This window comes from Falco naumanni, unplaced genomic scaffold, assembly GCF_017639655.2.
Source record: "Falco naumanni isolate bFalNau1 unplaced genomic scaffold, bFalNau1.pat scaffold_81_arrow_pat_ctg1, whole genome shotgun sequence".
NCBI lineage: Eukaryota > Metazoa > Chordata > Aves > Falconiformes > Falconidae > Falco > Falco naumanni.
Genome location: NW_024427569.1, coordinates 67,642 through 91,911, shown reverse-complemented (window position 1 = coordinate 91,911; position 24,270 = coordinate 67,642). Strand labels below are relative to the sequence as shown.

Below are 24,270 nucleotides of genomic sequence, written 5' to 3'. Positions count from 1 at the left end.
GTTGTTCAGCTGTTTCTATACCCTTTTTAAGAAGGGACTACCAGAACTCTGAGCATTCATGACTGGCAGCTTTTACTCCAAGATCCTTTTTGTTCTACAATGGTAGAAGACTGTGCAGCGTGTAGAGGTAGCTTTTAAAGTAAACTACCTCAATGTAAAGAGCACTTTGGTCTCCTAACACTATAGAAATCTAAGATATTTAATCTTTACATAGCCTACTTGAAATGGGCTTTAAAACAGAAGACCATTGCTAAGACAATAAACCAACAGCAAAACCACTGAAGAATATTCATATTCAAAATTTTCACCTCCTTCTTCAAAATATCCAAAATAAGCCACGATAGCCACTGATAACTAGGTATTCACGGAGAACGTGTGGTCACTAAAGCCTAGTGAACAAGCTGGACAAAACAGCAGAAGCCTTTTAAACATGCTTACTTTGCCAGGAAATGCTGTCCAGGACACGTGCCATCTTCATTTTTCACTTCTATGAGAACAACCTGAAAGAAAGTTCAGGTAATAAAGATAGATAACTGCAAGTCTGCTACACACTTTTCAAAATCACTAAAAACATTTACAACATGACATTTTCAAGGATTGCTCAAAGTACATAAAAGGCAAGTGAAAAGAACTACGTATCAGAGAAAGCAGTACATAAGAATCTTAAAAAAAAAAAGCCCCTTACCTGACCTTGATAGAGCCCCGCATCTTGCACTGTGCTATCCAGCTTGCTGAGCTGCTCATACATGTTACTCATATACCTGTTCCATAACCTAGTTTCTTTCTCAGCTGGGATATTAAATAGTTTTCTCATTTCTTTCTCAATGGTAGCTGTTCAGGAGGAAAAAAAAAAAACCAAAAAACAACAAAATTCCTAAAACTTGGGTGATTTGGAAAAAAAAAAAAAGACAAGCCAGATATTTAGCAAGGAAGTACATCCTTGATCCTTCAAGATCCTTTTGAGTAGGAAATGTATCATGGAAGTTATAATTTCCCATATAACTTGACTAATATTTAGTCTGAAAAAATGAAAAGCTTGTATTTTCAGTCATGTATTTGCCTGTCAAGCCCTCAAACCAGTAACATTCAGAACACGCTGACAGGTTTCTGCCCAAAAGCCAGCTTCTGTGAAACAGTCATCGTTTGAAAACAATAGGCTCAAGAAGGAAGTCTTTTCACTTACTACTGCCAGGCCATACATCAGCAAACTGAAAAAAAGCATCTTTATGGACATATATGACAGATGACATTCAGCATTTTTACATGGGAAAATATAGCCATGATACAGAGAGAGAGATGGGCCAAACCTCAGGAAGAACCATTAAGATCTCTATAAATATTCACACACCAGGAAGGAATCATAGGAAAACCAGAGATGGAACTGCTTTACGGGAGTGATGTGGCTGTTTCTCAAGGACACTACTTAGTAAGCAACACGCTCCTCGAAGCTCTTAACCACAACTGTGGCTGGAAGAAACTCAGGAGGTTCCTAGTCCATTCGCTCAAAGTGGGGTCAACACTGAATTCAGACTAAGCTGCTTGGGGCTTATCCAGTCAGGTCTTCGAAACTTACAAGGCAGGAGATTCCCCCACCCCTCTGGGCCCTGTCCAAATGTCCAGCTGTCCCAACAGGGAAAACATTTTCATTCTATTCAGTTGGAATTTGTCCCGTTTCAGTTTATGACTATGTCTGCTGTTCATGACTCGGTAACTAGCCTGATTCACATTCTCAGTAACCTCCTCATAGGTGTTACAATGTCCTGCCAAAGCCTTTTCTTCTCCAGGCACAGCTCCCCCAGCCTCTTCTCACACATCACATGCTCCAACTCCCAGCTATCCTGTTGGTACCCACTAGACTTGCTCCAGTTTACCAACACTGTTGTTGGTCAGGGGGGCACAAAGTATCTCTTGAGGTAGCACCATTGCACAGCTTCAGGTATGAGAGAACTACTTACCAACAGTGTCTGCTTTACTGAAGTGGCAGCTAATTACATTGTCAGGATTGCTGCTCTCACACAGCTTCAGCTCAAGAAGATAAACTTCAACCTTATAGTGCTTCACAAACAGACCATACTCCACTACCTGCAAACAGAAGGCAGATGCGATAAATGAAACGAACACAAAGCTAAACCACTGGGCAATCCTCTGTAAGGTACCCCTGTCTAAATACTCTTAAGTCTTTACATGTCTTGCAAGTCAACCCGTAAACTGAACACCGACTCGCTCTGAAGTCCAAAATCAGTCACAACCTCTGTGAGCTTGTTTGGGTTTTTTTTGTTTTTAAAACATAAGAAATCCCCATGCTTTCCTTCCACACTGCACAGTTCCAAAGGTCCATCATCACAGCTGAGTTGATAGTGCCAGCTCATTACCCATGAAAAATATTTGATCACACAGTCAAAGCATTCTAGAAAAAAAAATACCTTTTGCTTTTAGCCTTTGGCTAAGGTTTACATTAAAAAAACAAGCCTAGAACACTGGAACAGAATCCTTTCTATTAGAAGGGAGTAAGACAAAGCATTAATTATTTTTCTGCATGGTATACAGAATCTGCCTTATTACTGTCTCCTTGCAAAAAAACAGGTAAATTTATGTCAGAACTAGTTTTGATGACATTGCTTTATTTCAGAGTCATTTTTACATCAATTTCACATTTGAGAGAAAATCGAATAGGTACATTACCCATCCCACTAGCTTTCAGCATAGTTTTAGAAACGTATTCTGTAAGACTAGGCACCCCTCTTCACCTACATATCATAAAACACATTATACCCGTAAGAAAAGCACATTTCAGAGGCCAATTATAAGACAACTCTGATACAACTGGAGGAAAAGAACAAACCAAAACCAACCAACCCACCAAAATACACCTCAATTCTCTCCACAGTTCTCTGTCGCTATAAAGCCTATGAAACCGAGATCATATTTCATTAAACTAGCAGGTCCAATTTTTACAAGTAACAGTGTTTAAGAAGCATTTGGACAGTGCCCTTAATAACTTGCTTTAACTTTCAGTCAGCCCTGAAGTGGTCAAGCAGTTGAACTAGATGATTGTTGTAGCTCACTTCCAACTGAAATATTCTGTATCACTCGGGTGACACCAGACTTGCTATGATCTACTTCTGTAAAATGATACAGAAGTAGATCATTTTACAAACCCTCCACCCAACTTCGGAAAGAAACAAAGAATTAAGACTAAGACTTACTGTGAGAATTTGGCTAAATTATGCTTCCCTCTTCTGAGCTTTTATAGGGTTGTATTAGATATGCAAGGTGCTTTAAAAATAAATAATTAACAAATACAGTTGGAAAGACGTTCAGTATTTTGCTGTTGCAACAGAAAGTGAAAGTAAAACTCCCTGTTTAAACAACTTCTTGACAGGCAAATTAGACTTTTTTTTAAAGAATGCAAAGAAACCAATTCACAAGTTCTTCATTTCTCTTTCAGAAGGAATTTCAATCAATGGGACTTCCTGTTCTCCCGTATTCTATAGGCAGAAACAAATAAAGAACCATATTCAGAAACAGAAGAACTTTTTCAAGAAGTTTCTGACCATACCACCGAGTCCATTAGGACGGATGAATGTCAAGAAGAGTCTAATTGCCTGCAGAGGTCTTTGAAACAGTGTCTGATCAGCTAGCTTGTTCTGTCGAAGTAAAACTCAGGTCATCCTGTTGGATAGCAATTTGAGCACAACACGCTGTCAACCACCGAGGAAGCACACTGTTCTCTATTTTGCACATTAGACACTTTTCAACAGGATTCTATACAAGACTGTCCAAAAACATGGTTTGAGATTACGGAAAGAAACCTGACCTACAAATAAATCTAAGTTAATCTTCCTGTACTTGTCTCTGATCATCAGGCATATAGAAATGGAAGAAACCCCAGCTTGTAAAATTACAAAGATGCTTGAAAATTACTTCCCAAATCCAGCTTTTATGGATATTTTGATGTATGAATTACAGTTGATCCAGCTTTAGGAAAAGGATTAAAACTTCTGGTCCTTGAATGCTTTAAGTGCTTTACTTCCAGAGCTATCTGAAGAGTATGTAACCAGATACTGAACACATTCTACTCAGGTGAAATACTGCAGCTGTGTGTGTCCCACTGACCTTTCACTTTATATTTTTTGCAAGAAGCTGTAGCATCTCACAAACCTACTATTCTGCTATATTTGAACATTTTTTCTTAATATAAAAATCCACTTCAAATTACCAGGTTAACAATAAACAGAGACTGAACACTCATAGCAATTCAAAACCTTAAAAATTTACTCTTAACTGGACCACAATAACTTGACATCTTACATCCATAATGCAACACTAGCTCTAAGCTCTAGCCCTCAATAATTACAGTGTTGAACAGTGGTATCTGATATGCCAATGAAAGGAGGCTCATACAAGTAAGCCTTCCACTCAAGTGTTTCCCCTATAGCTTCCAAACTTCTTGTCCCACTCCCAAATTTTTCAGAAAAGGCAGTGTCTAATAACATGCCAGGCTTTGCGAAAGTGGTTAGCCAGTTCACGAATAAAGCCTTCCTCACTCAGAAGGGCACTGCTTAGTAATAGCTCCAGTTTTCCTTCTCAGTATAGATTTTCTGTTGCTCAAGAAATCATCTGTTCCTACTAACAACACGTCTCCTTTATAGCTATAATTCTTTTCCATTTCCCCCCCACTTCTGGTTTACACGGAAATCCTGCCAACTCAGCAGAGCAAACGTGGGGACACCTGGTGAACCTGGGATCATTTACATTTTCTGAAGATATCATCATTTCTCATCACATAGAATTTCTAGCCAGACAATGACAACATTTCAGTACCACTGATCAGCACAAGCGGGCCTGCAAGAGAAGGTTCTTACTTCCTTTCATTACTCTGATGCCACACTTTCTTGAGTCTTGCACACCTCTAAGTAACCCTTACTGTAACATAGTGCTACTTAATCAGTATTACTTATGCAAATTCTATGAACGCTATCTGCCTGGGGTAGCGATTACTCTTTATGAACACTACAGACCGGCACTGCTCAATTTAGTCAGTGCAAAAACCTAAGACTAAAATAAAAACAAAAAAACTTTTACCCATAAACAAGTGTCTGATAGATTTCCAAAAAAGCAACTCGCAGATGTCACCTTCTCAAAAGGTTATAGACTCAGAATGCATTCATGACAGCATTTAACCAAACAAAAGTCAGACTTACAGAACAAAACCATACATACGTCTCTTGTAACGATTTTAGAATCCCAGAATTTTGAAGAACAAAACAAGAACAACCTTAAACTCCAGAGGAAGCCCCTAAGCCATCTGAAGTCCCTAAACCAGATGCCATCTGTAGGCATCCCTAAGCCAACACACTAACTACTCCATGCAACACAAAAGCATAATCATAATGTAAAAAGTTAACAAAGTTCATGGTTCTCACCCTATAGAGCCCATCAGCTGAGAATCACTGAAGCTTCGGGCATTTTTACTGTACTACTGGAAGGTCATTCCTTCAGACAACAAGGCAGAAAGGCCTTCACGTTATTATCTCCAAGGATCTTCTGAGGATCCTGTCTTAACTGACATGCAGCAAAATAAATTTTGTCTAAGTTTGGTAGAGATCAGATAATGAAACCAAGGTGATGAGAAGTTGGTTCACCCATACTTACTTTCCTCACAATAGGCTGCTGTCCATCTATGCAACCATACCATGCTACTAGTTTATTCCAGGCTTCAGTAGGAACCAATACGTAATCTAGCTCATCAATGAGGTGTTCTTTTAAACTCTGCGTTTCTGGATCTAAAAGGGAGACAGATGTAAGAAAGCGCAGCATCAAACAGAACCCTTTCTTCTCAAGGCCTAGACACACAGTGCCATGACGCTAAGAACTGCCAACACTCCCACGGGCAGGCAGAAACCGCACCAGTCTCCTCACTCACAAGGCCGGGATGGCTGCTTGCAGCTTCCCAGAAGACACGGCTTCAAAAGCGAAAGCTGCACGATGAGGCGACTGCACATGGGAGTTACCTGCCCGAGCCTGGCCTGCGGCCGAGCTCCCAGCCCCCAGGGCCCAGGCCCTGCTCCCCCGCGGCCCAGCGCCGCCGGGCAGCACTCACCGCTGAAGAGACCCGAATTGTCGATAGGCCCGGGGAAGAATCCGGGATCGCCCACACCGAACATGTCCCAGCTGTCGAAGCCCACGTACTTCTTCCACTGCTTGAACCACCGGCTGTCCACCAGGTACCTGCAACACACGACACCAGGCGGCCCGGCCCCCTCAGCGGTGGCGCGGCCCAGCCCGCTCCCGCAGGCCCTGCCGCCCGCGGGGGAAGGGGGGGGGAGGGGAGGGAGGGCCGTGCGGCCGGGCTCACCAGGATTCCCCCGGCCGGAGGGCCATAGCCAGCAGCGGCCCCAGCTCGGCCCGCTGCACCGTCGTGTCCGGCCGCGCCCCGCCGCCGCCGCCGCCGCCCTCCGCCGCCGCCATGTCGGTGCGCGAGCCCCGTCGCGGGCGGATGCCGGCCCGCGTACGCATGCGCGCTGGCTGCCCCGCCGCGCTCGCCCCGCCCCGCCCGCGCGCCCTCTGACGGCATGGGCGGGGGCCGCGCGCAGGGGTGAGGCGGGCGGCGCGCGCGCTGTGGTGGCGTCCGCCATCTTGTGCGGGCGCGTCCCACGGGGCCGCGCAGCCCCGGCCCGGCCCCTGCGGCTGCCGGGGCAGGCGGTATCTGCCGTGCTGAGGGGCGGGCAGGGTGGGCACCCCCCTCCCTTGGGCCTCCAGCGTGGAGAGCAGCCGGGGCTGGGAGCGTGAGGGGGTGCGGGGCGGCGTCGGAGCACAGCTGGAGGCCGGGGGGCGCGGGAGGCCTCGTCCCCGAGGAGGCTCCGTTTCCGAGAGGGGCGGCTTTCACAGCAGGGGGCAGAAATGCTTGCTGTGGGCTGTGTGGTTCCAGTGCCCCGGGCTGTTTTCTCGCGTAGCGGATGTGTGGAGCCCTCTGCTTGGCTTTGGCTAGGGAGGGGGGCTCCTAATCGTTATGGGACTAGACAGGGAAATGGGCTGAGCAACCCGCTGGGGAGCCCGCGGTTTTGAAAGTGTGTCTGGAAAGAGCCTCTCGAGAAGTAGTTCAGGCGTTTGTCTCGAGTAGCGTATCCCGTGCTGTTTAGGGAGCGTGCCCTTGAGAAATAGGAAAATTGGGAAGGATTCAGAAACTTAACCTGCTTTAAACTGATAACACCAAAAAATTCATTTGCCTCATGGAAAAAAGGCAGGCGGTGATGTGCTGGGGCCGTGACTGCACGGGAGCACTCTCTTGGCAGCCACTTTGCAGCAGTGTGGTGGGTAGATGGGGTCTACCTCTTGCCAGCCAGGCCTGGCAGTGCTGCAGTAATGCAGGGTAAAATGCTAAAGGCTTTTTTTTTTTTTTTTTTTTTCTTGACAGCAGGGCAAGTCCATCCAGTTAATGCTGAAAAAGAAGACCACTTTTTCCTTCCAGCAGGAGTTGAGGCCTGTTACCTACTCCTTTTTCAAAAGGCAGGGCGCCTTCAGGCTTCAAGAAACTAACACACCCTGTTTTGGCAAGACTGGGTGTGTGTTTAAAATGAGTCAGCTATTACGAGAGAATGCTTACGTAGCTGACTTCGCTCTGCTAATGAATTACCTATTCCTAATAGCGTGGTAAGCAATTAAAATGGTCTCATTGAAAGCTTTCTGATTCAGTACTAGGAAATGGCATTACAGTTTCACCATAAGGTAGGGGTGTCTATCTTCTCCTGTCTCTTCAAACGCTTTCTGCCATTCAGCTTCCTGCCCTTGTCTCTTAACTGAACCTGATGGCTGCTCGCTGAGAGAGTGGCACCAACAGGAATGAAGCCCGTTCCAGTGCCACCCAGTTGAAGGCAGGTGTTTCCTACCTGCCTTATGATGGCAAAGATCAAACCTGGTGGCTAAAAGCTATCTCAAAATTTAGTGGGTGCAAGAAAGCTCAGTAGGAGGAGAAAGGGATTTGAAATAGCTGAAAGAACGTTTAACAGGCTGAGGACAAAAGAGTTTATGACATTTCCACTGACTAGGCACTACTGAACACGCCATCTCATCTACCATGATTTTAGGAGATGTGCTGGGATTTGGTGGGCAGAACGCTAGGGAAACCTGCGAGAGGGAGACAGTGGGAAGGATACTTTTCTTTGCAGCTTCATATACCTGAACTTGTTTAAAGATTTAAGAAGTTGATGGCAACTATCAGCAGCTAAGGTGGGGAGAATATCACTGGGAGGGGAGAAGGGGCGGAACAAACATTCTCTGGAAAGCGAGGGGTCTATGGGACTCTGATACGTAGAACAGAAAAGCAGGGTGAATGCTGTTTGCAGAGGGACAAGCTGTTTGCAATAGAAGTGTATATGTAGAAAAAAATAAGAGTGTGGGAGTGTAGATGTGACAGACACGAGACGTTGAAAGGACAGCATCCTCAAGCCACGGAAGTATCCAAGTCTGCTGAAGTAATAGCATGCATTTTAAGGTTTCCTACTGAATCAGTCTGTTTCTCTCTGAAATTACAGAAACAGAACTGGGCCATTTTATAATCCCTGAGGAATCGCCTGGGATTCTTCGAGTCTACCCTCACCATAGAGCTACTACATTACAGAAGTGAAACATCTTCATCCCCACTGGTCGCAACCAAAAAACATTTGGGTGCGAGAGCCTGGGGGGGGGGGGGGGGGCTGTGCTCTTCCACAGGTGTTGCTGCCAAAAGTTTCCAGCCCACAGGCTGCCCTTCACACCACAGCCTGCTTTGCCCCAGAAGCCAGTTACTCTGGGGAATGCTGAAACAAGACTGGGAATAACAAGGCTGGGAGGCTTTTATCTGCCCTGCAGAGTTCCTGCAGGTATGCTTACACTGGGATCATTCATTTTCCTGCTGACATGGCTAATTTTCGTCCTGGAATCACGTCACTGTACTTCTGCTGGCGTGGCTGTATCTGTTCTAGAGCTGGTGCTTTGTTTTTCTGCTAGCGCAGTCCCAGCAGCCGGAAGGTAAATAAATCCCTCGGCCATTAGCACTGAATAAGCCGGGTGTAAGATGCCTCTGTGACAGGCAGGCTCGGCGAGAGACCCTTGTTGGCAGGGCTGCTGTTGGAACAGCCGCAGGTGTTAGGGGAGCAGTGGGGCTCAGCAAGGGCCACAGGCTGATAAGGAACCGGCAAAGCAAAGGAGGTCGTGGGAGCTCACATGGCTCGAGTTTGGTGAGTCAGGATTGAGGAAGTGCTGCGGCTCATTGTCGAGAAAGATTTTTCAATGCGGGGAGTTCCTGCTGCCCATGATCCTCGGTCTTCTCCACGTACTTCAAAATATGTCCTGCATTAATGAGGGAAGTAGATTTAACTGAAAAAATAATCCCCCAAATCAAGCAGCTTCTGCTCCAGAGCCAAAATAGCTACTGAAAACATCCTGTTTTTTCCACAAAGCTGTTATGGAAGTTAAGAAATAGCCCGGTGAGGATTGTGCAATCTGAGTTCAAAGCTGCATGACTCGAGGCCAGCAGCAAGCAGGGTAGAGCTGGCGGTAGGTTTTGCCCCCGTGTCTCTCCTCAGCCCGGAGGAGGCCTTGAGTCTAGGTACAGTAACAAAGCAACCAGCGAACCGGTGAGGTGAGAAGCTGTGAACAGGAAAAAAACCCAAAACCCTCAAATCCCAAGTGTTTTTAATGATGAAAACAGCGCACTAGTGCTTGGAAGTGTTATGCCTTCTCTTTGAAAGCCCAGGTTTCTGTTAGTGCTCCTCAGTCCAGCACCAAGTTTGTGCTCAGTGCTACAAGGCCTTGTGCACAGTGGCTGGTCATGAAAACGTGCTCACAGAGCTATTCAAGGGGTGAAAATTTACCTGCAGAAGGACCTGAGCCACTGGGCAAAAGGAGGGCATGTGAAATTTGGCACAGGCTCACAGTTTCTCAGGGGAAACCTATCCTAATTCCAGCTGTTCAGCAGCAGGCTGTAAACCCAGGGTTGCCACGCAGGAACAATGCATCAGGATTATTCTAACAATTCCATGAAATACCTGTCAGCTTTATGGTTGGCAGGAGTCAAAAAAAGTGATAGGGAAGGAGTAGAAAGAAAATATTGCCTGAATCCTGGCACACCCGCACCTGGAGTGTCACATGCGATTCCTGTGCCCAAAGGGCAACGAGGATGCTGTGAGGCAGGGCACGGTTCCAGTGGGAGAAGTGGTCAAATAGGTTGACCAGGAATGTGAAAGAACTGGTTCTTGTTGCAAATCCCTGTGCTGCAAGGTGTTGGGGGGCATGAAGGCGATACGGGCTTCACGTAGGACTGGGCAAGTATGTAGAGATCTGTGGCTACCACCGATGCGAGACGGGATAGAGCCAGGAGACAGCTAAGCCAGCAAGGGGCAGTGGTTCTGGGACAAGGGGAGGGACGGTGGGTGCTGCTCTGGTTCTCAGCCTCCCCTGGGCATCTACAGAGGGAGGCCAGGTAACAAGGTGGGCCTTGGCCGGTGGGCTCTTCTTCCCCAAGCCCTCTGCCAGCACAGCCACATCCACCTGCCTGAGACACCCGTTACCCTGTCACAGCGTGCTGGGGGTTCAGCAGCCCATGCAAAATCACCCCTTGGCTGCGTGCTGTGTCCTTCCTCTGCGGGCGAGCCCCGAGCAAGGTCCAGTGGGCAGTTTGGCAAGGTGCTCCCTGCGTGCCACCCTCCCACCCCGCCAAGCTTGTTAGGTGCAAGGTGAGATGTGGCCCTGGCTGAGTTTGCAGGGCTTGCGAGCGCTGCTCGCCCATCACGCTGCCCTAGGTTTGCACTCAGATTTCAGCCTGACCGTGACATCACACTCGAGTGGTTTGAGTTCACCCTGTGAGCACCCACGTGAGCTGACCCAAGTCGCCCAGATTTATCAAGCCACAGCCTTAAAGAAAGTAGCATTTATTTTTATTCAGAAAATCACAGTAAGCTACTGAGACTCATGACTGCTTTCCTCGGCATAGTTTCCCAAACATTCTCGTGCAGCTTTTGAAAACATCAAGTACACTTCGAGAATTTGGAAGATGCACCATCACAAGCAAAACCTGCACGAGACATCAGGATTTCTGCCTGAGCAGCAGCCCCCTGCGAGGGGAACAGGCGGGCGCACGAGGTAGGAAGCAAGGGGGCCAGCTGGCGAACGCTGTGGCACTCTGCGTTATTCCAGAACATTCTTGGGAACCTTCTGCAGAAGCAATTCAATATCATCCTGGATCTTGATGGTTTCGAAATGCCGGCTGTAGCGTTTGAAGGGCACGCCGTCGGGGCCGATGAGGAACTTCTCGAAGTTCCAGGAGATGTCGTTGCGGCAGACGGGGGACCAGATGATGTACTGCGGGTTGGTCATCAGCGAGGAGGGGTCATCGTGCGGGAAGGGCAGCGCCTCTTTCAGGAAGGTGAAGAGGGGGTGCGCGTCCTTCCCGTTCACCTCGCACTTCTCGAACATGATGAAATTGGGCTTGTAGCCGTTGCCGGGACGTACGTGCTCCAGCGAGAGCAGGATCTCCTCGTTCTTAGCATTCTCCTGGAGAAACAAACACGACACCGCCCCCGGCGAGGCCGTCAGAGCCCAGCCGGGCCAGGGGGCTCCCCCAGCCCCGCCGGGGGGCTCCCCCCGCCCCGTCGCCCGCCCCCGGCCCCTACCTGGTGTCCGAACTGGTTGCAGGGGAAGCCGAGGACCTGCAGCCCGCGTGGCCCGTAGCGCCGCTGCAGCTCGTTGAGCTGCAGGAAGTCGCGGGTGGTGGTGCCTCAGAGCGACGCCACATTGGCCACCAGCAGCACCTTCCCCCCGCAGCGAGCCCAGCGCCAGCGGCTCCGCCGCGCCCAGCGGCCGCGCCGCCAGCCCCGCCAGCCCCGCCAGCCCCGCCGCTCCCGCCGCCATGGCCAACACTGCCGCGCGGGGCCCGCTCCCGCCCCGCCCCGCCTTCTCCCGCCCCGCCCCGCCCCGCCCGCTCCCGCCCGCTCCCGCCCGGCCCCGCCCCTCCCGGTCGGCCCCGCCCGCTCCCGCCCGGCGGTGCGCGCAGACCTACGGGCCCGCAGCTCCCCGGCCGGTCCCCCGCTGCGCCCCCGCTGCCCGCCAGCTCCCCGGGGGGCTGGGCCCTTTCTGGTGAGTCGAAGGCTCGGAGCCGGGGGGTTTGCAGCTCCGCGGGTAACGCGCAGGGGAGCGCCGGCCACGGCCCGGAACGCTGCGGGGAATCGGCACGACGCAAGGTGGTCCCGGGAGTTCAAACCCTCACGGGAGCGGGAGCCCCCGAGGACGGGGCCGCAGCACCGGGGGCCGCAGCAGCTTCCCGGGGCAGGGCTGCCAAGGCGAGCAGCTTTGGGGAGAAACACCCTCGGGCAGTGTGCCAGCAGGAGGAACACGAGGGGTCTGAGAGGGGCCAGAAATTCCCTTCTTCGATCCCCTTTCATCATTCTTCCACCCCTCTGAGGCCGGCAAAGCCTCCCCTTTACTTCAGCCGTTCCTTTTCCCCATCCCTGGCTTTGCCAGTTCTTGCCTTACTGCTTCTGCTCTGGAAGTTCTCAATCACGCCACACAACTGCTTGTTTTCTGGTGGATTCGAGGCAGCCCCCAGTGAACTACGCTGACTGTTGCCCGCGCCCACGCCACGCAAGCTGGCCCAGCTGCTCCCCCCCGGGTCCTTGTGCTGGGACATGGCCCTCCTCCGGAGCATGGGAGAGGCAAGGCCGGGGTGATGTCCGCAGGGACCGCGAGGCAGCACAGCTCAGGGACCAAGAGCAAGGGCCTCGGCTCCAGCACGGCTCCCACAGGGAAGCAGGGAGCCCCTGCCAAGGCTCCAGCCAGCCTTTGCACCAAGTGAGCTCCATTCCTGACAGCCCCAAGGTCAGACAGCTGCTTATCAGCCCTGGCCCCCGGCCAAGGCAGCCTGGGCCCCTGAGCGCAGGGGGATGCTCTGCGTTCTCCTTGATGCTTGGCAGTGGGAATATCCCAAAGTGCCAGCCGTCACTAACAGGGCACTGTGAAATGCTGCATCTCTGGCCTGGGTGCCCAGGTGACCGCAGGATCCAGGGATTTTGCTTTGGGCCACTCTTGGCACCTGTCCCCACAACTGGGAACCGGAATAGTTCCTGGCTGTGGTGAGTTCTGGGGACTCGCCGATTATCGTGCATCTCGGGGGGCTGACAGTGTTTGCACCGTGTTGCAGGACTGATAGCAGGAGCCATGACAAGTGTCCCGAGAGAGATCAGAGCGGCAGGGAAACAGCTGTGGGGAGGAGCAGAGGCACGTGACATGTCTTTGCTCTTGAGTAAATTGGTGGTTACAGTTCACGAAGACTCCTCACCCGCCCCTTGGGCACAGTGAGCCATGGTGGCTTGAAGAAGAGGAATTTCTCCTCAGGGTGACCTCTGTGGCAGTGCCGCAGAGGCATTGCTCTGCTGCCGCTTTTGACGCTTGCCCAGACTGGCATCTTCAATCCTCTGCCTGGACCTGGGGGTTTCATCTGAAGCAGGGAGTTTGGTTCTGGGGCCCCGACCTCCTCAGACAAGCGCAGGTTTGAGCTTTCCCTTCCACAGTGAGCGAGTTCTCAGGAAACCGAGTGAGCAGAACAACTTCGTTGGCTCAGAGCTACGCCCCGTGCCTGGACACGTTCCGCTGAACGTGGATCCGGAGGAGCGCCAGGAGCTCCTGAGGGACTAGATGGGCTCAAGGGACCCCTTTTAAGTTGTGTGACAAGCGACAGTTGTCCTGCGAAGTCAGATTGCTGTTTAACAGCAACAGCAGTGAGTAATCACAAAGGCCACAGGCCATACCATCCAGCCTCCTGCTTACATCTTCTCTGCACTCCTGGAACCAAGCTCCCTCCCCTGGACGGGGGGCTGGCGCTTGGCTCCTGGCTTTTCTCCTGCTCCTTCACACCTCCTTGCCTGGCTGGTCACTCTCCGTGAGTGCTGAGCTCCCATTTCCCAGGTCTGGCCTGGCCATCTGTGTCCTCAGCCGTTTCATCCACAACAAAGGTGGCTTCCAGAGGCGACAGATGTGACAGGAACCCAAAGGGAGCCAGGCTGCCAGCCTCTGAAGGCAGGAAGGCTGAGCAAAGAACTGATAACTTCACAACCACGTGCTCCTGAGCAGGCTTCTGCTCTGACGCCAGCGGTGCGAGGGACAAGGAGAGGGAGCTGGAGCTTCTGGTTGTAAATGGGAGACACTAACTTAACGTGTCTGAACTTGGAGAAAGGCAGGCCAGGCGCGGAAACGTAACGCCAGCTGGTGGAGAAGACGGAGGAGGTGGGGAGGTGGTGCTGCAGCTTAACAAGAGCTTAAATTAAAACCGGGATGCTAAATTACTGACTTCTGGGTGGAGGTGCATCAACAGCTGTGGGTTGTCACAAGCTGTGTCTCAGGAACATGTAGACCTTACTCAAACCCCCTGAAGAGCAGCTGCAAAGCTGCTCTGTAACCGTCACCATAAAGAACTGCAACCCAGGCGCTCTGCCAGAATGAAACCCCCCAGTTTTGCTCAATGGCAACATCACCCTAAACCACCCAACAGAACCCTCAGAAAGGGAACTGCAGGAGTGAGTAAGCTTGTCAGCGGGGCAGGGAATGAAATCCTGTGCAGCTGCAGCTAGGAACTTCCTGCTCTGTTCCACATCGTCACCCCGCGCAGGTGGAGAACAGGCACCCGGGGAGGAAGGAGGGAAGGGTGGGGTGGGTGCCACCACCGGGCTGCCCAGATGCTTCATTCTGGGGAGTCTTACGGCTGTAGAGGGAGGACAAGGACCAGAAGTACAGGGCACTCCCACAGCTGGAGCTCTTTCTCCTTTGTCGCAGGAAAAGGAATCGGGACCATTGGAAAAAAAAAAAAAAAAGTGACATTGGCATTTTTTTAGGACATGGATACAGCTAGGTGCTCACTTCCATGGACTCTCATCAGCAACTGGACCTCCCTCCTGCCCAGCCCTGCAGGCAGAGGCTCTCAGCTCAACAGCAGCTGCCGCAAATACCACTGCGAGCAGCACACATACGACAGTAGACCAGCATGCCGCGTATCACTGCATGCTTCTACAGCAACACTGCTGCCATCTCCTCCCTTCTTCCTGCGCTCCCCTCCTACGTACCGCCTCCTGCTCGTCTATTCCCACAGTCAAGACCAACAAATCCAACTCAACTGATGCCCTCTCGTCTGGTTTGAATATCAAAAGCAGCTCCTGGGAAGCTTTGCTACTCACCACTGCTGCGAGCAGCAGATGGGTATCACTTGCTGGGGAACAAAAATAAGTATTAAAGCACTTGCAACTGTTCAGCAAATCCTATCACAGCTCTATCAAAAAATGGTGTTTCTGATTCAGGCTGTCAATATGCTGGGCCAAAAACCCAGAGTGAGGAATACAGACACCAGGATACAGGGAGCTTAGAAAACTGCCTTTATTCTATTAGTTGTTGGAAAAATGAAAATACAGAAAGAGTTTAGTTAGCTGCAGAACAGCAAGAAGTTCACAGGTTAGGAGTCTGATCACTACATGGTAACCAAACTTACACAAAAAGTTTCTTTTTTTTTCCTTTTAGTTTTGAAACTGGGTCCAGCAATGAACTTAAGGCAACTGAACAGTTCAGAAGCTTTGAGTGTGAGCAGGCTGTCTTTTCTCATCCCTACGGCACGTCATGGAAAAAACTCCTCCTGGGTGTGCAGACCACTCAAATCATTCAAATGGGTCAGACTCTTACAAATGAACAGAGGAAGAGGATCAGCTGCTTTCCATCGGACTTATTTTCAAATACAGTTTCTTAAAAAACCCAGAACACCTTAACACAGAGGTTACAAGTAACAGTATTAGGAAATCCAATTATACAAAAAATACTACATCTAAGCTGGGGTAAATAGATTTATTTTTGGTAACATACATTTAAACTGGCACTAAAAACACAGTAACTAAAAGGTAACTAACATGAAACCACAGAACCCTCACTTTTCCTTAGCTGAATGGGACTTGGTCATTTCAGAGTGATCACATTTTCAAACTAATGTTTTACACCACTGAGCCATGAAAATCAGATCTTCCTAAATGTGATAGCACTGAAGCTACACTTGATTCCACATACAGCCATGTAACTGTTGTACTCAATTAGAATAGGACGTTAGTTATAAAGTAGTTACAGACCAATCCTCTGTGTTGACAGCTTTTTCTCTTTCTAGAGAGAAGAAAGAAGATAGAGAATTGTCTTCAATTAGCGCCTGGCATATCCTGTGAGTGCAGAAAAGGTTTGTTAGAGGAATGTTGAGGTTAACCTTGGGTGCACAGATGAATTTGATGCAGATTGTTATAAAAATCATGGCTGGCTTCTAAATACTGGTAGCAAGATGACTCGATTTTTAAATCTCTTAAGTAAATTATAGATAATGAAAAAGGCAGTAATCATACACTAAGATTAATAAACAGCACTTCAAAATTACTCAAGTGCAGGGTGCTGCTTTGGCCATCTTCCTCTGGCCACACTTTATAAGAGAAGGCACCTGGACTTTTTCTTGCCACGCCGGGCTTGCAAAGCAGCTCTAGTGGCCATTTCAAAAACCTCCCTCACACCGTCTTTGGTCTTTGCCGAACACTCCTTATACCCAAATGCACCAATGCGGTTTGCCATATCTCTTCCTTCTTCAGGTTTGACAGGCTCCTATAACAGCACAGAAGCAACACGTTAGAACAACCAACATGCACCCGCCTTCCCTTTCCCACCCAGCTTCCCAACAAAGGCAAAGGAACTTCTGGATTAAATGCACATAATCAATTGGTTAGTTAATAATTGTTCCCCTGAGAATGGTCCTGTAAATAATAAAGGCAGATATGAAATAAAATTCGCTTATTTTCTCAAGAAGCGGCATGCACCTCAGCCTGGATTACAAAGATGGGGTGTATGTTTGCATACTGCACCAATGCTTGAGGACATGATCCGTTTTCTAACACCTCTGAGCATGAAGGCTGCAAGATCCTTTGAAACTTGGGCAATTGCTAATTTCTGAAGAAAACATTTATGCAACTCTTTGCCCCAATTGTAACAAAAGCCTATGAGCAAATCCCCAAATTAATGCCTCAGCTTTTATATAAAAGCAAATATTATGCAACAGGAGCAAAAATTCCAGGACAGAGCAGAATTATCTGTAGTCCCATACCCAAGCCAGGGGTTTCAGACTCAATTTGAAAGTGAAACCTAGCGATAAGGCTCAGGAGTGAGCTACAGCACTGGCGGTTATCACCTCAAAACACCTACCAATAAAACTGTTTCCTTTCACGTCCCGAACATACCAAATAAAGAACAACTCAAGTGTGCATGCACTTGATGTGTTGATGTCTCCTAATTAATTCCTTTCTACCGCAGGGATCCAGCTCTCCAGCACGGAGATCAGCTGACTGTTAGTAACCCAATATAGCCATTTTCATTGCTGAGAATGCCTTTTCCTACAAATTAAATCTCCAAATATGAACAAAGAAACACTCAATTAAAGGTAATATATACTTTCTGGTTTCTGTCATGGATAAGTGTTCATTATGCAGCCCATAGGAAGCTGGCAGCAAGCTGTGGATGCCTATTTAATGCTCTGGTACAACCACTATACACTTTCTTCGTTTATTTAAGACTATCAGAAAGGAACCCGCCTGCTTCATTTTGGCCAGCTCTCGTCTTGTGTGCTCGTCATTCCTCAGGTCCTTCTTGTTTCCTACCAAGATGATAGGCACGTTGGGGCAGAAATGCTTCACCTCCGGGGTCCACTTCTCTGGGATGTTTTCTAGGGAGGAAAAAAAAAAAAAAGACTGTACTAAAACTCACTTCTGAGGACAGTTTTATTTTGAAACTTTTACCTGCTGTCTGAGTGGTTTTAGCTTGCTAATCCACACTGATGCCCCTTCTTCTACTTTTACTTTGGGAAGCAAATAGACCTGTTCTGGTATAAGCAAAAAAGACAGGCCTGTCTATGGGTAATTTTAAGGCTGAGGGACACCTAACCTCTTGGCTTCTCTACGTCTCTCAGTAGCTGCTTGACAAGGGTTAGCATAAGGTACTTCAAAGAACAGCATGCAGAATTCTGAAGTAGAAAGTTACGAAGTATTTTGCTTCAAGAGAAACATTTTATTTATCTCCAGAAGCTAAAGATGGGCGCAACCCTGAAGCGAAGTTTTTACATCACTTCTTCCTTTTATAAAACAACATCAAACAACCACTCCAAAGTCTCCCATTAACTGTAGCAGAAATGTTGTTCTATATGCTAATTACAGACGCACAGAAACAAAGACTTTGTGCAAGTCATTTGCAGATTTGCCATTTCTCCCTACCTGCAGCAAATGAATTTGCACTCATCTACAAGGAACTTCGTCCTCCTAATGTAACTTCCTTACCTGACTTTTTTTAAAATGGAGCTGCAAATGGAAGATTTGACAGCTTTTGAAAGCAAAACCTTGATAAATGATATATAGCAGGAAGTGCTGAATGGCCCAAAATATTAGGCTTTGCTTTCAGAAGCTCTTAGACATGTGAGATTCACCGGTGGATGTACCTGCAGACTACATAACCCCTTTTTATCTTCACAAAATTCCATTCAGCTTTTGAAGAGACATTCACTATTAGGGTATTGTTTTCTTGCTTGAAAGAACAACTTAAGACAAGCATTTAAGACAGTTTTTGCACTACAGCCAAAACAGCAATTCTACAGCTGCACCTGGAGTGCTCAGAGGGTGCCGGCCTCCAGATGCTGCACACCTGAAGAGCTGTCTGGCAGTTCCCTGCTCCCTCCACTGCTCCCAGGGACACAGGCGCTCCGATACTAGTGAGCAGGAAGGGAGGAGAGCGAGGAAAAAATAGCCAAGATCAGATTGGACTCAAGTGAACGTCTCTCCCCCTGCCTGCAGGGTTCAGCGACCCATCTTGTTTCCAGGGCGGGCAGTTTGTGAGCTCTCCAGCTGCCCGGGGAGCAGCACATGCAGGAGAAACAAGCGCAGCTCAGACCTTGCATGTCGCTGTTCACAGCTACACCAGACATGACCTCAGCGCTGCTGCCAACTAAACCTCAAACTGTTTTGGAGAGAGACAAAGACAATGCAAGGTGTCTCTAAACACAGGATCAGGTGGAAGTGATGGAGATAAGGATTTCCCAGATACCAAGCTGGCACTGGTTTTTCTGAAAAGATACTTTCAACTGCCCGTTCAACAGCTGCTACCCCTTAGAGGCAAGGCAAGAAAAGAGACTGAGCAGCTACCAAACTTTAACCCAGTCAGGCTGTAATGACACTGTAATGGCTTAAGGAATATTTTATTTGCTCATTTACTCAAACCTACGAATTTTGGCAGGAATGGTATTTTTCAACCATTGTGGCAGCTGCATTCAGGACTAATCCTTCCACTAACTGCATTTCTGTGCTTCCTGGATTCTTTCTGTTTCACTCTTGTTTCTTCCTAAGACACAACTCTGAGAAGCAGAGTTCATCCATAAGACAGATCAGAGGTGTAGTAAAAAAGCCCCTCTAAGGACAGCTTGCAGTGACCATGATTGCCCTGGTGGCAAAAAGCTCCAAAGGGTTCAGTGGTTTAATACATTTAAGACAGAACTGGTATCCCATATATGAGCACCCGTTAAAATAATTTAACACCTGTCATTAATAGACAAAGCAGAGGGGTCTGACCTTTTCTGGCTAGGAGATGCCCAATGCATGGACATAATTTTGACCAGTTACAAACAAGTACCAGTCAGTCACTGCACAGAAGGTTTTTATCAGAGCACAGCTGGTTGTACACACAGAATTGGTGTGCCTAAACATCTACCTTAACGTCGCCTGCATTCTAATAAGAAACCTCACAAATAGTCACTAGTGAACAAATCCCACTGGTGAGAAGCAGATAAGGGAATTTTTTACAGACATCCACTTGTTTAAGAAAGTACTACCACAATGTATTTGTTTAGGAGACTACATTGGATGGAGTAATTACCATTTCAAATAGAAATCAAAAGTTCCAGAGATGCCGACTCTTAGAAATAAGAGTAGCTCTATCTCCTGCCCCTTTGTCTCTTCAAAAACATCTTTATAAGATCAAATATACATAAATCTAATGTCAATTAGTAAAGACTTCAGTCTCAGACTGCATACAGAAGAGGTGCCCATATTTTTGAAATGTATGTTTTTGGAGCTCAGAAATCATACATTGGCAACTCTTCTCTTTCCTCCATCACAAGCAGATGTCAGTCACCAGAAAGCACACTAGGACAGTATAAATCTCCAGCCTCTGATCATTCCCCGCAGTCAGAGTGCTGCCTTCCAGTGTAGTTCCAATCCCTGTTTTTAACTCCCCAAGCAGAGCAAAAAACCCCAGGTTATTTGGGACCAGTAACTCAGTGTTTCAAGCTGATCTCTCTTGAATAAATGGGGAGAAGGGGAAAGGGATGAGATCACAAAACTAGCTTTCCCATTTATGTAGAAAATAATTTCTTTTCCTGGATATAGTGTGATCTTAAGTGTATAAGAACCTGCAGTTTCCAAGAAGAAACAAAAAAAAGTAAAATAAAGTCAAAACTTGGGTGGGCCATGCCACTCAGTGAACACCTTATGTACTCACAGGGCTCCTGGCCACAGCAGAGTGCAACTACAGCCTTCCTGTTCGCCTGGGGTCACCGAGGCAGCACCTCCCAAGGGGTGAGCACGCCGCCTCGGCCCCCCAGGCAAGCGGCCAGGCTGGGGGTGCCGATCTAGGCCAGGAGCTGCCGTCCTGCTAGTGTTGCTCAAATTACGCAGCAGAGCCCCGGATAAACACAGTACGCTGCTGAGGCTTTCAAAATGCCACTCAGCATTGTAGAAGAAGAATACAGATTCCTTTAAGATCTTAACGTCTAAAAACTATGCATTCAAACCAGTATGAATTTTGAAACTAGGAATGCTCTCAACCATTACAGCACATGAAAATATATTTTACAGCATGATTTCCAAGGGGAATACTGCAACACAGAGAACTAGTTCAGTTCAATTAGTGATCTACTTACCTAAACTATCAGGACTATCAATTGAAAAACACATAAGTATAACATCAGTATCTGGATAAGAAAGCGGTCTAAGTCGATCATAGTCTTCTTGTCCTGCTGTATCCCACAAAGCCAACTCCACCTGCAGAAGAAAGGCAAGGCAGTTAGTTAGCCAGATCACCAGGGGAGTTTTGATTCAGAAGCCAGTAATCGAAAAGAAGTAGATAAAATGTTTCAGTCAACTCCTCTCAAAAGGAGGAGACTACAAGACAAACCACTTTGACAGGAGAACTATTAGAAATTTTTTGTTCCATAACTTCAAAAATCAACTTATGCAGCTTATGAGACTTTTCTCTATATCCACGACCAGCGTCAATTCTCTGAAAGGACATAAAAGCTACCAGTAGAAAAGCAAGAGAGAAGATTCAAAGAGAATCGGCTCCAAAGGGCTGGGAATCTCTCTGATAAGCGTTCCAGAAATATCAGTTTTCAGTGAAAGTGGACTCTCTAAGAGTATTTTTTTTTTAAGATTATGTACATTTTCATTTGGTTTACAACTGGAACGTGCAGCAACTAAGAAACATTCAGATTGTACTTATTTGTGCACAAATTCATTAAAACTCCATCGCAGCCAAAATTTACACTTGTAATTTGCTTTGAAATAAACCCGATTTGTGTGTAAAGCTTCTTGTAACTAAGAACTGAATAAAGTAACTAATGTTCTCAATATTTCCACTTATGGTAAAGCTAGGGGAGAACACTCCAATAGGATCGTTTTCCTTCCTGTTTAAACTCTTACGTTCAAAGACTCCAATAGTAGTAGTCCACAACAGCTCAGATAAAGACAGACTGCCGGAACTGGAACCCAAATGTGAGCCTGAATGTGCAATGCAACTGTTTGGTTAAATTGTGAAAATACAAACCTTAGTTGCATGCATACACAAAAAAATTCTTCTGTATTTCAGTCAGAAATACTCCTCCTCTCAAAGTCACCTCTGCATTTGCAAACATGAATTCTGTGGCAAATATTCGTATTTTTTACAGAGATGTCTGTTGAAGGTTCTCTCACATGACTGGAATCAGCTCCTTTGCTCTACCCCTAAAAAAATGCACCTTGTACCATCACCGTTTTGTCTTCACATAGCTTCTCAACATTGCTGGTAATGCTTTTCCAGGAAAACAGAAGTAAGTGCTGTCAAACAGAACAGTCTTAAGTAGTGCTCCCTTATAAACTTCTGTAATCATGTTTTCTGAAGACAAATTGCTTGGATAAAATATGTCCTCTACTTACAAAAAAAAAAAAAAAAATCAGCATTGCTCAAGCTGCTCATGCAATTTTTATTTAGATACTGGCTGCATATAGGTGATGGGGCATGGCTCCCTCTTCACCCATTTAGAGATGCAGATTCAGGCAGAAGGGAATGAGCAAGTTTGACTAGGTGATAACACAGAGAAATACATATTGTACGTATTTTAAACATTGTCCTTAGAGTCTAAGATACAATATAGAAACTGCAGAAACCGTCACTTGGCAGGGAAAACATGTTCTAATATTAGTCTAAAAGTAAACTATTTTTTTTTACCCATTCATATAACGGGAGATAAAAGCTTTCTTTAGACTTCAATAGCATGAACTATTATGACTAAACCCACAAATAATCCATGCCTGTAACAGTAGGAAATCAAATTTAACATAAAGCCCAAAAGTAGCTCAAAAAGTTTCTTCTCAAACCAGGATCCAAACTGAGCAGTTTCGATCAATCTGCCACTGCATACGAACTAGAACTGACTGGGAGATATTCCGGCTGTACCTGGACCCAGAGCAAAGACACAGGTTGCAGCAAGAGGCAAAACAGGGAAGCTCAGCACTGCCAGCACCAAAACCTGCTGCATGCCTGACATGAGGAACTACGGCACTGAGGTCAGCTCTGTGCGGTTACAGTAATAAAACAGCCACGTGCCATGACTGCCAAAAAGGGGTTGAAAATACTTGAGCTTTCAAGGTGTAAAGTTTCTGCTTTGTGTGTTTCCAGAGTATCCTGGAAAGTAACAATTTCAAATATCACACACCACCTTGTGTGACACAAATGCAGAAGGGAACCTAGTCAGTGTCCAGAGAGCAGCCTCCTGAAAACGGCCTCTTGGAGCACGTGTCTGGCATGTTTGCTTGTTTGGTAAACAAAAGGACTCAAGAGGTCACACAGATTGAAAATGGATTTCCAGAAGATTGAAAAATAAAATTAAATGTTTTAATGATTAATTTACTGAAGTACAAATTAAAAATGAAGCTCAGTGAGCTGTGGGTATGCTTTTCTGCTAAGAATTATGTTCCTTCAGACAAGTAGGACAGATGATGCTGATATACACTACTACAAAAATCAAATCCCTTTGAAGCCTGTCAGTCATCTGTTCTGAAGAGGATCCTGCACATTGCCAGGAGTTGGTATGAAAAAAGCGACTCTCTCCAGGAACTAGTCTTTATTAATCACAATACCAGGTCCCTATCAAAACAGGGAGTCCGTTATGCATTTCCAAAGGCTAGCAGCCCTGTGTCCTCAGCATGCAGGCATGTCTTTGAATTGCTCCAACCCCTTCCACCTACTGCAACATTTTAATTGGAATAACTATGTTTTTTAGAATCTCAACTTGTATAAGGTTAGAAATAGGTTGTTAGACATTGGATATGAGCAGGTCCTAGCAAGGCCAATATTTTTTCCACAGGAACATGCTTAATATTTAAAAATATATTTACAATATAAGCACTAAGGATGTGTACTAACAACTTAGTAAAGAAGTGTAGAGATTTCCATGGTATTCTGAATAACTTCAAGTTCGTTCTGACTGTTACAGAAGTACATACATACCTGCTTTCCATCCACTTCGATATCTGCTACATAATTTTCAAAGACGGTGGGAACATACACTTCAGGGAACTGGTCTTTGCTAAATACAATCAGCAGACAGGTCTTTCCACAGGCACCATCACCCACTATAACCAGCTTTTTTCGAATGGCTGCCATAGCTGAAGAACAAAACGACAACTTATCAATTCTTCTGGTACAGCTTTTAACTGAGATGCTAATAATTAAAAACCACTAAGTTTTCAATTAGTGAGAACTTTTAAATTGGGTCTGCATGCCCATTAGAGACAGACAGGCATCTGCAATCACATGCGTTCAGATTCCCATCCTTTTGAGAAAAACACTCCCCAGCACTCGTCAACACACTGGTGAGCCACTGGGTGTAAAAATAGTAGAAAGGAGACAAGACCAGCCTGGTTTAGCATTTCTTAACCTATTCTA

The 24,270-nt window shown here is 47.0% G+C and overlaps 3 protein-coding genes and 1 long non-coding RNA gene across 4 annotated transcripts; 1 reads left to right on the top strand and 3 right to left on the bottom strand.

Annotated features, from left to right (window-relative positions):
* Nucleotides 1–201: 201 nt before the first annotated feature.
* Nucleotides 202–6,502, bottom strand: LOC121082369 (ubiquitin carboxyl-terminal hydrolase 4-like). The gene is made up of 6 exons (XM_040581700.1): nucleotides 6,359–6,502; nucleotides 6,104–6,231; nucleotides 5,656–5,786; nucleotides 1,956–2,082; nucleotides 686–831; nucleotides 202–500 (listed from the first exon to the last, which is right to left on the bottom strand). The coding sequence occupies exons 1-6, from the start codon at nucleotides 6,469–6,471 to the stop codon at nucleotides 435–437; spliced, it is 711 nt and encodes a 236-aa protein (XP_040437634.1). The 5' UTR covers nucleotides 6,472–6,502; the 3' UTR covers nucleotides 202–434.
* A 174-nt stretch (nucleotides 6,503–6,676) lies between these two features.
* On the top strand, nucleotides 6,677–8,787 carry LOC121082366. The gene is made up of 3 exons (XR_005825996.1): nucleotides 6,677–7,313; nucleotides 7,418–7,653; nucleotides 8,535–8,787. It is a non-coding gene; the product is annotated as an uncharacterized LOC121082366 (long non-coding RNA).
* A 2,107-nt stretch (nucleotides 8,788–10,894) lies between these two features.
* LOC121082362 (glutathione peroxidase 1-like) lies at nucleotides 10,895–11,889 on the bottom strand. Its single transcript, XM_040581693.1, is given in 3 exon segments — nucleotides 10,895–11,532; nucleotides 11,652–11,795; nucleotides 11,797–11,889. Coding segments are annotated over 3 exon segments (603 nt in total). The 3' UTR covers nucleotides 10,895–11,166.
* Nucleotides 11,890–15,372: 3,483 nt separating this feature from the next.
* LOC121082365 (transforming protein RhoA-like) lies at nucleotides 15,373–24,017 on the bottom strand. The gene is made up of 4 exons (XM_040581698.1): nucleotides 23,833–24,017; nucleotides 20,990–21,110; nucleotides 17,622–17,752; nucleotides 15,373–16,641 (listed from the first exon to the last, which is right to left on the bottom strand). The coding sequence occupies exons 1-4, from the start codon at nucleotides 23,986–23,988 to the stop codon at nucleotides 16,468–16,470; spliced, it is 582 nt and encodes a 193-aa protein (XP_040437632.1). The 5' UTR covers nucleotides 23,989–24,017; the 3' UTR covers nucleotides 15,373–16,467.
* Between the last annotated feature and the right edge of the window lie 253 nt (nucleotides 24,018–24,270).